This window comes from Serinus canaria, chromosome 1, assembly GCF_022539315.1.
Source record: "Serinus canaria isolate serCan28SL12 chromosome 1, serCan2020, whole genome shotgun sequence".
Lineage (NCBI taxonomy): Eukaryota > Metazoa > Chordata > Aves > Passeriformes > Fringillidae > Serinus > Serinus canaria.
The window spans coordinates 111,273,954-111,287,321 of NC_066313.1; the positions used below are offsets into that span (position 1 = coordinate 111,273,954).

The following is a 13,368-nucleotide window of genomic DNA, read 5'->3' on the forward strand; positions in this document are numbered from 1 at the left end:
CCAGAAAGCCTCTAAAAATCCTTGTTTAAGGTTATGTAAGCGAGGGGAGGAGGACTGTGATTTGTTCCTCACACTAATTTATTAAATACTTGCTAAATTCATGCGAACTTTGGAAAACTTAGGGGCATTCTGTTAATTTTTAAAGGCTGTTGCACTTTTAAAAATGTCCAAAATTACACTGGAAAAGTTTTTACAGATGACAAAGGCATTCAGAGCTGAACCTATTGCAGCAACATGTCAAATAATTAAAAAAATAAATTAGTTGAGTTGATTCAAACAGTACGTCCTTATGCACAAACATGGCGGGGCATGGTTTTGGCATGAATTTTGCTGAGTTTGGGGTTTCTTTTGTCATTTTGGGTTTGCTTATTTGGGGTTTTTGCGGGTTGTTTAGCAAAACTGCAGTTAACATTAAAAAAGAAATTAAAAAACCTAAGATGGGTTGAAAAGCTTTATTTCCTTAATAAAATCACAATTATACATAACATTAAATCACAGTATTTTTTCCTTGATATTTATTTTCATGTTGGCTAAATGCAATTCCTCATATAAAATCCCAATTTTTAAATTAACATTAAAACAAACAAACAAAAATATTTAATCCATATATATATATACACACACAACATAACCTGACCTTTTGAACTGGTTTTTAAAGGCAGTGTCAATTTTGGAGGGGTCTGGCCCCTTCCTTCCTGCAGGGAGGAAAAGGCCCTGGAATAGCAGAAGGGATCATTCTGTGGGAATTCCAGAGTGGGAAGCTCCATCAGCATCCCCCTGCAGGAACTGCACTGTCTTCTGCTTCATTGACAGCAGCCTCTGCTTGGCAGCTGAAAAAACCTCTTAAGATATAAAAATCTTGATTTTACTCATTTATTTTTTTAGGAGAGTTCAAGAATATTCTGATTTTAGGGTGAAAAATCACAAGGAAATTCTTTTGCCCCAAGCCAAGCAAACAACCTCTGCCCTCTGTATTACCCAACATGATTCCACCTCAGGGTGAAGCTTCCACATTTCACAGCAAAGAAACAGCCAAGCTCCCAAATTAATTCCTAAAGCCAGCAGATTTCCAATTTAAAACCACAAATCCAACACTTTTAGATGTTGGTGACAACAGGCCATGACAAAACCTTATGGTTCTGCCATGACTAAACCCAAAAAGAGGTTTTACAACCAGCAGTGCTGATCTTTCCAAAATAAAAGACAAACTCTGGGAAGTGAAATCAAAAGAATCAAAAGGACTGACAGATATCCAAAAGGAGTAACGAGGATTGTGTCAGATCTTGTCTCATGAAAGATAACTGTCCTTTTTTTTTTTTTTTTTTTTTTACTTAATTTAAAACAGTGATTATGTAAATGCAGCTGGGGAGCCCATGGCTTGCTGGGATTCCTTCAGCTGAAGGGGTGCAGCATGATAGCTACAACTTTATTGCAGACCACGAGCCAGCAGGTAATTCCCACACCTCCTGGAAAAGAGGGAGAAACCACAATTGAAGTTGTTGGATCAATAATCCTGAGGAACCTGTGCAGCTGCAAACAACCTTGGAAGTGTAAAAAATTAAACTCAGAATTCATGAGGCCAACAGGAACTAAACTCTTTATATACAAAAGGGAAATACAAGAGAAAGGAGATAAATCAATGCTGGTCCCAAAAAATTCTGGATTGTCTTGGGAAAAGAGCATCAAATACACAAATATGAGCTAAAGTGTGGTGAGTGCACTCCAGAGATAAAATCATCTGCTACAGACCCAAGAGAAAATAGGTAAGTTCAAGGCCTGGCAGAATGCTTTGCTTGAACTTAAATTCAGGATTCGAGAGAGGTAAAAAGGAAATTTCCTCTGAAATTGAAATCAGTTGTTTTGTAAGTACATAGCTATTCATAGCACACCTGTGAAGAAAACTCCCTTTTGGGTGATTTTCTGATTTTCTAATTTAAATCTTCCCCAGGGTCTATTCAATACAGAGAAGGGCAATGCTCTGCTTGGGTGGAAATAAAAATGACAAAATTCCGTGAGCACTTGAAGAAACCAGAACTGAGCACACATGGAAGAGCTGAACCCTGAATATACCTGATATTCAAATACCTGAACCCTGTGCTCTGGGAGTCTGAGAAGCAGCTGCTGTTAATCCCTGGATGCTCTGGGGCTTGGCCATGTCCTTTTCCTCACCTGCCACTCCTGTAGGGAAGGCCACCAGGCGCTCCAGGGGAGCCAACCACTTGCTTGGAAGCACCGTGACAGGCTCAGAGTAGTACTTCCAGATCAGAGAGATCATCAGGGCAGCCTGGAATGGGCATTTTTTATTAGTTTGGATAATAACACACACCGAAGTACATTCCCAGTGCTATCTGGAATTGTTTCTTTGTTGTTTTATCTTCTTCAAAATATTTTTAGATTTTATATGACCTTAAATTTATACACAATATTAGGAGGTTGCAGAGGGATTTTTCTTTCAAGACCCCTCTTTTCAATCCAGCAGAGTCAAACACAGTCATAGCATTGTTAAAATTCTGATGACCCTTTTTAGCCTGAATTTCTGTCTACAAGGAGTGCAACTCACTTTAACAGTCCCCTAAGGAAATCTTCAGACTGACCACAGCCAACCCCATTAGCAAATTCTTTGGCATCACGTCAGAACTACTCAGACAATCTGATGAGGCACCGTGGGGAAATGTGTGGCAGCTGTGGCAGCTGTAGGTGGAGATTTGCATCCTCAGCAGAAATTTATTTTGGTTTCAAAGCCAGAATTATATTTACATATAGCAGAACCTTCCTGGATTTGGGGCCACATATAGAGAAACCCCCAGTGATTAAAGAGCTAAGACAAACATCCAATCTTGTCCCCCCAAAACAAGAAACACAGAGTTGAGATGAAAGTTAAACTCCTTCCATCCTCAACTACCAGATTTTATCAGCAGCATTTCCCTTGTAGTTCCAGAAACTCTTTCTGTCTGACAAGCTCTGTGTGTTTGGAATCACAGAATGGTTTGGGCTGGAAGGAATTTAAAGATCCTCCAGTGCTACCCCTGCCATGGCAGGGACACCTTCCACTGTGCCAGGCTGCTCCAAGCTCCAGTGTCCAACCTGGCCTTGGGCACTGCCAGGGATCCAGGGGCAGCCACAGATGCTCTGGGCACCCTGTGCCAGGGCCTGCCCACCTGCCAGGGAGGATTTTTTTCCTAGTATCTGATCTAAACCTGTAATTTTTCAGTTGGAAGCCATTCCCTGGGTGCTGTCCCTGCATCCCCTGGGAATTGTCTCTCTCCAGCTTTCCTGGGGCTCCTCCAGGCCCTGCAAGGCCACCCTGAGCTCAGCCCAAAGCTTCTCCTGTGCAGGTGAGCAATGCCAGCTGTGCCAGCCTTTCCTCCCAGCAGAGCTGCTCCAGCCCTCTGCCCATCCTGGAGCCTCCTCTGGGCTCTCTGCAGCAGCTCCAGCTCCTCCAGGGCTGGGGGAGCCCTGAGTGACCAGATATGGGCCAATAAACCAGGAGAGAATTGTGACACTACTGAGGATTCAGGTTAAGTTGTATCCATAACAAAATATTTACTTACCTGCAATATGTAGAATACAATATTTATGACCCACTTTATTTTGGCTAATTGGGCAGTTCGTGCTTTCACTGTTAAGAAAAAGAAATTATTAGTTTCCATTGCTTATAATAATGAATTATAATTACATTAAACCAGTAATTTTTAATATTTCACTCTTTAAGGCTGGACATTACTCTGTTTAAAAATTTCTTTCCAAATGATTTATAGCTATATTAAAATGCCTTCTACAACAAACTGCCAGCTCTGTATCACACTGTAATTTCCATCTTGACTTACTCAAAACAGGATTCAGTGATGGGCAACACTGAGAAAGAACAAATAATTACAGAGTGAAGCCCAGGAAATTACTGGAAAGACACAGGTAAGCTCTAAAAATAGTTGGAGAGAAGAGGGGAGGGGAGAGGAGAATGGGAAAGGAGAATGGGAAAGGAGAATGGGAAAGGAGAATGGGAAAGGAGAATGGGAAAGGAGAATGGGAAAGGAGAATGGGAAAGGAGAATGGGAAAGGAGAATGGGAAAGGAGAATGGGAAAGGAGAAGACTGAAAATGGGTGAGATGGGGAAGGCAAGTTTGAAGGATAAATACTTAAAGCTGAAAATGCCCTTGACAGCTTTTCAGAAACAGAAAATGTTTTTCCTTGTGGAACAGGGAGCAGACATGGCACTGTACCGTGGGTTTTGAGCTTGTCAGTCATTTTGTTGATCTTCCTCTCCAGCCGGGCATATCTGGCAAACTCATCCATCATGCTGATGGTGGCAAGCTCCTGCTTCATGGTCTGGATCTCAGCTCTCATCTGGGATTCCTGCTCTGCATCCTTCTGTAACAGCCTGGATATCTGAGAAGTGAAGGAAATGATCAATTCGTGGTTCAGAATTCCACTGATTTGCTTTAGTGTGTATAAAGTATGATCTCAAACGCCTCCCATAAAAAAGGCCCTTTCACTGACATGCAGGAAATCCTTGGGTAACAAGAGGACAAGTGACAAGATGAGAGGAAACAGCCTCAAGCTGGACTCAACAATCTTGAAGGTTTTTTCCAGTTTAAATCATTCTGTGATCATTCCCATTTCCAGCTCCGGCAGCCAAGTATTCCAACATTTTCTCCCTTCCTTTTACTTTCCTAATTTCTTTTCTTGAGGCACCACCTGCTTGTCGGTTCATGAACTCTGTTTGCCATAGAAATCCAGGCACAAAGGACACAAAATCTTTTTATGGCTATTCCTTAGCAAATCTTCCAGCTTCCCCAAGACACATGTAATTTATTTCCCTGTGGATCCTGTTCTCAGCTTGCAGAGAGTGAGAGCATTAACCCCATCTTAGCCTCAAACCACAGCAGAAAGCTGAACAGATTCAGAGAATCTTAGAATATCCTAAGTTGGAAAGGACCCACAAGGAATTGAGTCCCAACCCTGTCCCTGCCCAGACCCCACCAACCCCAGCCTGGCCATCCCTGGCAGCTCTGGCCAAAGGCTCCTGGAGCTCTGGCAGCCTCGGGGACGTGCCCATTCCCTGGGCAGCGCCATCACCCTCTGGGGGAAGAACCTTTCCCTAAATCCAACCTAAACCTGCACAACCTAGCTCCAGCCCTTCCCTGGGAGCTGTTCCTGTCCCAGAGATCAGAGCTGTCCCTCGGGAGGAGCTGCAGATCCCAATCTCAGCCTCCTCCAGACTGAAGGAACCAAATGCCCTCAGCCTCTCCTCAAATAGTTCTTTCATCACTCATCTTTAGCAACACTGAGTTCAGCTTCCCAAACTGCTGAGGGTGATTTAAGGTTTAAAGGATTTTTGTCCATTTTTGAACAGTGCATACTGATCTCTGTGCCAGTGAAGTTATTTCCATGGTAGAGCAGAGCGACAGGGATTTCAGCATCTTTGTACACAGGTGAGTTTATCTGGCAGCCACAGAGTTTATCTGTCCTCAATTCCATTATCCACGTTTCCACAGCAATGCTTCAGATCAGAACGGGGGCACCCTGACCAGTGGTTACGATTATTGAGATTTATTCCCACAATGACTTAACTCCTTAATCTCCGTATTTGCTGATCTCCCATATCAACAATGGGCACGTCCATCTGTTGAAAACTGAGCAAAGCTGTCCTTCCTACCCCGAAAATGGGAAGCTGTGGATGCCCCATCCCTGGAAGAATTCAAGAGCAGACAGGACGGGGCCCTTAGCAACCAAGCCCGCTGGAAGGATCCCTGCCCGCGGCAGGGGGGTTGGAGCGGATCATCCTTATGGTTCCTTCCAGCCCAAACCATTCCACGATTCCGTGATGCATCCTAAGAGCTGGAGGCTCAGGAGCACCACTGAACACACCGGTAACTCATCCTCCAGAAACCGGGGCTGGGCTCCACCATCTCCAGCACCAGCTTCTCCTCTCCAAGGCCAACAGCAAGACCGGACCCTGCCCGTCCCAGCCGGGGCCGCGGGGGTGGCACCGGGAGCCCTCCCGCTCCGGCACCGCTCCCCCATGGGCTGGGAGAACCCCCTTAACGCCCCGCCGGCTCCCTGGGGTCCCCTCACAGCCATCCTCCCGCTTCCCCACCAGCGGCATCACTCACGAGGGAGGAGCAGGAGGGCAGCAGGATCTTGAGCGCGTTGCAGAGGAACACAGCGCTGAGCACCAGCAGCCAGGCGCCACTCTCCGCCATGGCCCCCACGCCGTCGCCTCACGGCGCCCTCCTGAGGGCAGGCGGGGCCGCACGCGCACGTGACGCGAGCGGGCCAATGGAGATGCGGTGCGCTCGGGGCGGGGCGGGGCGCGCGCCGATCCGGCTGGATCCTGTTGCGGCGCCGCTGGCGCTGCTGGGATGGGGAGGGGGGCGGCTCCGCTGCGCAGCCGGGCTGGGGCGCGCAGGCGGCCGCAGCAGCGCTCGCAGCAGCCGCGCCACACGAGCAGCCGCAGCCGCGGGGGTCGCGGCCCGGAGCCTCGAGATGCCGAAGAGGAAGGTGAAGGCGGGCGGCAGAGAGCGGAGCCGCCGGGAGAGGACAGCCGGGGCCGTGTGGGGAGCGGGCTCTGCGGGAAGCGGCCGCGCCGCGGCCTCTGGTGCTGCGGGCGGTACCGGGGGCCGGCGCCTTCCCCTTGTGCCGGGGAGGGGACAGGGATTCTGGGAGGCTCGGGGGGGCTCGGCGAGACTGGCGATCCGGGAGCGGCGGCGGGAAGGGGCGGGCGGGGGCCGGTGCCGCCCCGCCCCGCTGACGCGCCGTGTGTGTTGCAGGTGACGGTGGCGGACGGGGACGCCCCCGAGGAGGTAAGGAGCGGGCAGGGTGGCAGGGCAGGCGGGGCTGCCTCGGCCCGCCCGCCGCTCACGCCCTTCTCTCTTTCTGTCCCTGTGTCTGTCTGTGTCTCCCCCCGCAGCCCAAGCGGCGATCGGCGCGGCTCTCCGCGGTAAGTGCCGAGCGGCGGGGCCCTGCCGGGATGGGCGGGGGGCCGTGCCCAGGAGGGTTCCCGAGGGCTGGATCCCCGCCTGACTTGTTCTCTCTCCTCAGAAACCCGTGCCTGCCAAAGCAGAGCCGAAACCTAAAAAGTTACCGGCAAAGGTGAGACTGAACTGGAAAAGGGAAGGGAGAGGAGGTGGTGCTTGTGGGCATCCCGCGTGGTGTCCTCGGTGCACCGTGCTGGAATGGTTTTATTCCTTGTGGGAACTTGGCTGAAGTGTTGTTTTGATGTCCTTTTGCCAGTATTTACAGGTACATTCCATCACTCTGGCTGTAGATCCTTGTTAAGCTCCAGGCGTTGCATGGAAGTGTGGGCACGGATCCATGCGTGTTACATTGTGGTTTGGTATTGGGTGGAACTACCTGACTGTCAAAGCAACTGCGTTAGGACATCAGGAGGAATTTCTTCACAGAAAGGCTGGTCAGGCGTTGGAAAAGCTGCCCAGGGAGCGGGTGAAGTCACCATCCCTGGAGGTGTCCAAGGATAGGCCGGGATGTTGTTTGCTCTGCTCTACTTGACAGGGTGGTGCTCAGTTAAAGTTGGACTGGAGTATCTTGGAGGACTTTTCCACACTGAATGATTCTGTGCATAGCGTTGTATTTCATCTGTGTAACAAGAGGGGATAAAACACAGCTACTGATGTTTTAAAGCAGTGTGTTAGGACAGGGAAAAAATTGAATTAGCCACTTAAAAACCACATGAGCTTCCATTCTGGTCAAGTTTTCAGGTGTTTGTGTGTGTAAGAAAGTGGGTGTGCGTGATCTTTGAATTTTTCAGCATAGCATTCACAGTGAAAATAAGTAAGGTGTAAAATCCTTTGGTTTTAGGGAGAATTAGAAAAGGCATTATGTCTGTTGGCTTACTTCTGTTTGTGCTGTTAAGTGTTCCTTTGTCATCATCATAAGCTTTTCTTAGTGATGTGTTGATTAAAGGCAGTTGGGGTGACCTCATCGTGACCTTTCAGTACCTGGAGGGAGTTGATGAGAAAGATAAGGAGAGACAATTTCCAAAGGATGGAGTGACAGGGAATGGCTTCAAACTGCCAGAGGGCAGGGCTGGATGGGATCTTGGGAATGAGGAATTGTTCCCTGTGAGGGTGAGCAGGGGCTGGGATGGAATTCCCAGAGCAGCTGGGGCTGCCCGTGGATCCCTGGTAGTGCCCAAGGCCAGGTTGGACACTGGGGCTTAGAGCAGCCTGGGACAGTTGGATGAGATGATTTTAAGGATCCCTCACAACCCAAACTGTTCTGTGATTCTCTAATTTCAGATAAACTCATAATTTAGATTTCCTGATGTTTTCATTGCATTAATCCTCTTGAGCAGTTACTAATCAGGAATCCACCTTCATTTCAGTGGTTTGAGTATCAGTGTGTTCCCACTCTCAGAGCTGTAAGCCCAAAGAATTTGAGGAAGCTTTCCAATGCTACCAAGTTGTAATTTCCTTTTTTTTTTTGCAGTGTCTGTGATGCATCTGTACTTACTGCTGCTCACTGATGTTGACTGACATGTGTGATACTGATTTTCTGCTTATAACTACTTCAAGCCATTAATTAACAGTCAAAGATTTTTTATTTGATTCATAAAAAAAAAACCAAAAAACCACCCTTTTTTGCATCAACTTTATCAGTTTTTAAAACTTTCCTCACAGTATTTTTTCTAGTTGTGAGAAGTTTTCTCATTCTGGAGTTACTTGGTGGGCTTTTAAAATCAATATTAATGAAGACAAATATATTTGGGCATTAGAAGTACAGAAATCGGTGTGTTGCAATTATGTAATTCTGAAATATTTTATAAGTGGGTGATCAGGAGTTGTTGGTAGCTTAGAAAATCCATCTTGGTTTTCTGTGCTTTTTTATTATTTTCAAGGTTCACTTGGAAGGTCATAACAATTGACTTACTGGAAATGTATTTCATTGTAGGATAAATCTGAGGACAAGAAAGCTTCATCAAAGGGGAAGAAGGGGCCTAAAGGAAAACAGACAGAAGAGACAAACCAAGAGCAGACAAAGGACAACCTGCCTGCAGAAAATGGGGAAGCTAAAACTGAGGAGGTGAAGTTTGGAGGGCTGGGTTTGGGTTTTGCTGTTACTGAGAAGTTGGGGGTTTTTTGCTACAAAAGTTTCTTGACAAATGAAACACTCTTTTTCTTGGGTCTGGAAAAAGTCTTGAGTGAAAACCCAGAGCTGATCTGGGCAGAGTTGAAGTGACATTGACAGACCCTGCTGGGAGAAGGGACAGGTTGGTGCAGGGACAAAGTACAACAATTAATGAGTTGTTGCTGCTAGAGGAGTGACTGTGCCAGGTGATGTGGTGCATTGGCTGCACCACAATGCCAGAGTGGCTGAACTTTTTGGAGTGATGGATCAGGTCACTTAGAGCATCCTCCACTCTGTATTACACTGCTGGAATGCAGACATAGTCAGTTACAATTTAAGGCCAAGATCTCAGGGATGAAACACAAGTGTGGTGACAGAACTTGGAGCTGGTGTCAGGTTTCTGTGACAGAAACATTTCCAGCGGGATATTTTGGTTTTAGGTAGCTGATGGGGCTTTTGGGGCAGGGAAGGTACAGGATGGTACTTCAATGAGCAAGAGGGTTTACTCTGGGGTAACAGTTTGTCATTTGCAAGCTTGCAGTGTGAAAAAGTTGTGCTCTGACTACAAGTTCTTCAGCTGACTCAATTTTTGGCATTACTGCTGTCTTTTAATTTGTGCCTGTAAAGTTTCAGCAGCGGAACCAAATTTGGCAGCATTCCCACCTGGGGTCCCTTTAGTTCACTGGTGCAGAGATTATGTAAATTTACAAGGAATGGATGATGATTGGTCAAACCACCCAAAATTCCAGGGGTAATTTTATACCAGAATCTAGAAGAGGCAGAGTCTGTCCTGCTGGATGTTATTGTTTGCTAAGAATTAAAACAGGGCTAAGATTTGAAGAACATTTTAAGTGTGGCACTGAAATTTAAAGGCATGAACTGTTACCTCATGGATTTTCTAAACACCTCATGTAATTGTAGCTGTGTAAAAGCTGAAGTTTTTCTGTCATAAAGACAGTAATCAATTAAAATTAAAATGCTTTGCAGTGTGTGTTTAGTAACAAATCAACATTCTGCAATCCATCCTGGTGGATCCAAGGAGCCTTTTTGTGATAGCTTGGTGTTTAGCAGGTCATGATCCAAGAGAAATCTGCAGGAACAAGTCAGAGTTATTCTGTGCAGGGTTTAATGTGCATTAAAACCATTCCAAAATAATCAGAGCCACTAAAAACTTCCTGCATTGAAGTTGTTCTGTTTTTTTTTTTCCTTTTCCAGACCCCAGCACCTGATGCAGCTGCAGAGAAAGAAGTGAAGTCTGAGTGACACCTGCTCCCACATCTGTAACTGGTGGTCCTTAAACCTTTCTTCTTGTACAATTCAGAGGAATATTTTTATCAACTATTTTGTAAATGCAAGTTTTTTAGTAGTTCTAGAAAACACGTTTTTAAAAAGGAGAGAATCCCAACTCAATCCATTTTTTACATATTTAGATAAGTGTAAATGCTTTTTTTAAGTGGTAAAATCATGTACTGGTTGTCTGTTTTCTATGAAACCAGAAATTAACAGTGTGTTAATTAAGGAGAGGGCATTGAGGCCTTGATTAGGCCTCACGTTCCACAGACTCCAAGGGACAGTTTTCTATCCTATAAATGAAGCATAACACAGATCAAACTTTGGAATTCATAATGATGTGTTGAGAATGTCTTAACATTTTAGTTATTTATCTTTCTCTATGGTTGTACCATCAGTAGAATTGCTTATCTAATAAAACTGCTCCCTAGTGGTGGATTTCTTGCTGAGTGATGTATATCAGTGACAAAGTTATTTTTGGTAGTTGCAGCTTTATTTTTTTCCAACAACTTTGTAGCTGTGATGCAAAAGATTGGAAACTTTTATTTTATATCTTTAAATACTGTCTTAAGTAAAAGTTTCTGCGTGGCAGATGGAACTTGTTATGTCAATATTTGAGATACTGGAACTTCATATCTAGTTTTCAAGGACAGCTTGTCTACAAAGATTGAGTGAAAAGTATTTGAAATAGATCTAGGAAAAAAAAACAGAATTAGTTTTTAGATTTTAAAAAGCTCTGTGAATAAAAACAATTGTAAAATTGTTGATAGTGTTTGTGATCACCAAACAAAAGCCAAATAAATCTTGATTATGAAAGGATGTTTCCATAGCTCCTGCATTGACTGAACTCACAATCTGAGTGCTGTGGTTTGGATTTTTAACTGTGTCCTTCAGAGTGTTAAAATTGTACTTTAAAGAGATGGGTGGCACTTCAGGGAGTGGAGAATTGCAGTGTTTAGTCTAAACTTGCAGTTTGAAAGCTAAGAGCTTTGTGCTGCTGCTGTTTGCTTTAAAACAAGTCAATAATTAGTAAGTCTCAGATGCCAGCCAGCCAACTGTCACCTTGTCCCTGGAGGAGCCAAGCTCAAACAGCAACGTTTGTTCTTTGTTTTATTTTTCTCCTCTTGCCCCGGAACTTGTTTATTCTCCTAAGTAACACCTACAAGCCCAGTACCTGCTTCCTGTACATTTATAGTGCCTTTTTCAAATTGCTGCAGTTATTTCTAAAAAAAGCCACTTTAGTTTCACCTCTAACATGCTTTCTTAATCAATACTCTCATTTCAGGAAGAATTTTACCATTTTCACCTCTTCAATGCTTAGACAGTCTTTAACTTTTCTATAGGAAGTCTCCCAACCTCAGACCACAACCTGGTTCTGTTCCATTCCATCACAGGTGTGTTCCTCACAGAGCACACCTGGCTTTGGCTTCAAGTTCTTGGATATTTCAAAACTGGAAATTGATGCCACTTTTCTAACTCACTCCCCTCAACATCCCCTTCATATTTGTTAGTTTAATTTAATAGTAATAAGATCTAGCTCCATGATATTATCTGCTCTCTGGTTTTGGCAAGCTCAACCCACCAGTTAAATAAGTAATAGACTTGCAGGTGACTCCCCTAAAATAACTACTCATCCCTACTTCTACAGTGTCTCTTTTTCATGTGTTTTGGGTCTCTGGTGCTGGGATCCTGTAGACTTCCAGGATCTCCCTCACATCTATTACCCACTGATTTATTATAATTTCTCGATATCACTCTGTCCTATGTAATACCAGATTTATTTGGTCTTCAGCTAAGGACTGGAATGAGAGCCTGATGCAAATTTGAATCCAATGGAACACAATCTTACTCAAAATACAACAGTGGGAGAACAAAAAACCAAACTTCTTTCTCGGAACATACTCTGTTGTCTTCGTATACTACTAGTAGTTGTTTGGGTTAAGGGAATGAGACATAAAAGTAATCTACTTCAAGGTTCTAAAAATCCATTTTAAGGTACCAGAGGTGGGGAATTAAACAGGCAAAGACTTTGGATTTAAAATATAACACAAGTACAGCCATTGCTGTTTTCATCAGTGTTTATACTGGGCATGGCTGGAAAACAACTGTGGGAAAGATAAAAGATGAAGAATAGTTTGGGTTGAAAGGGACCTAAAAGATCATCCAGTGCCAGCCCTGCCATGACAGGGACACCTTCCACTGTCCCAGGCTGCTCCAAGCCCCAATGTCCAACCTGGCCTTGGGCACTGCCAGGGATCCAGGGGCAGCCACAGATGCTCTGGGCACCCTGTGCCAGGGCCTGCCCACCCTCACAGGGAACAATTCCCAAAATCCCATTTAACCCCACTGTCAGTTGGAAGCCATTCCCTGGGTGCTGTCCCTGCATCCCCTGGGAATTGTCTCTCTCCAGCTTTCCTGGGGCTCCTTCAGGCCCTGCAAGGCCACCCTGAGCTCAGCCCAAAGCTTCTCCTGTGCAGGTGAGCAATGCCAGCTGTGCCAGCCTTTCCTCCCAGCAGAGCTGCTCCAGCCCTCTGCTCATCCTGGTGCCTTCTCACAGGTTGATGTTGATCCTGGCTCTCAAAATCCTGTCTCCAGGAGCCAGGCTCGAGGTGGCACAGGCATGGGGGCAGAGCTGCTTTTTTATGGCTCAATGATGCCAGGGGAGCAGAGCTGTGGTGTGGGAAATGCCCCTCCCCAAGCTGGTGTTTGGGGACGCCCAGGTACCCCCCGGCATCCCACATGAAGCTCTGCTGCCACAGCAGGAGGCTGGGCCAGCCCTAAGCTCTGACAGGGACACAGCATTGATGCTCCCAAATCTGCAAGCATGGCACACTCCATGGCACACCACGTGGCGCAGTGCACTTTGAATCACAATATCACAAAATCATTTAGCTTGGGAAACACTTCTGAGATCATCGAGTCAACCTTTGACTGATCAACACCTTGTCAACGACTCACTTCCAGTTGTTTCTTGAACTCCTCCAGGAATGG

The 13,368-nt window shown here is 45.6% G+C and overlaps 2 protein-coding genes across 3 annotated transcripts; one reads left to right on the forward strand and one right to left on the reverse strand.

Moving 5' to 3' along the window:
- Window positions 1–438: 438 nt before the first annotated feature.
- GET1 (guided entry of tail-anchored proteins factor 1) lies at window positions 439–6,281 on the reverse strand. Of its 2 annotated transcripts, none has more exons than XM_009089543.4 (5): window positions 6,114–6,281; window positions 4,221–4,386; window positions 3,552–3,619; window positions 2,170–2,284; window positions 439–1,466 (listed from the first exon to the last, which is right to left on the reverse strand). In XM_009089543.4, exons 1-5 carry the CDS (start codon window positions 6,201–6,203, stop codon window positions 1,393–1,395), a joined length of 513 nt encoding a protein of 170 aa, XP_009087791.1. In that variant the 5' UTR covers window positions 6,204–6,281; the 3' UTR covers window positions 439–1,392. The 2 variants fall into 2 exon arrangements, with proteins under 2 accessions (XP_009087791.1, XP_050840672.1); XM_050984715.1 differs by having other exon boundaries at window positions 2,086–2,284.
- Window positions 6,282–6,335: 54 nt separating this feature from the next.
- Window positions 6,336–11,196, forward strand: HMGN1 (high mobility group nucleosome binding domain 1). Its single transcript, XM_030235025.2, has 6 exons — window positions 6,336–6,501; window positions 6,771–6,803; window positions 6,911–6,940; window positions 7,042–7,092; window positions 8,911–9,042; window positions 10,303–11,196. Exons 1-6 carry the CDS (start codon window positions 6,487–6,489, stop codon window positions 10,348–10,350), a joined length of 309 nt encoding a protein of 102 aa, XP_030090885.1. The 5' UTR covers window positions 6,336–6,486; the 3' UTR covers window positions 10,351–11,196.
- Window positions 11,197–13,368: the final 2,172 nt, after the last annotated feature.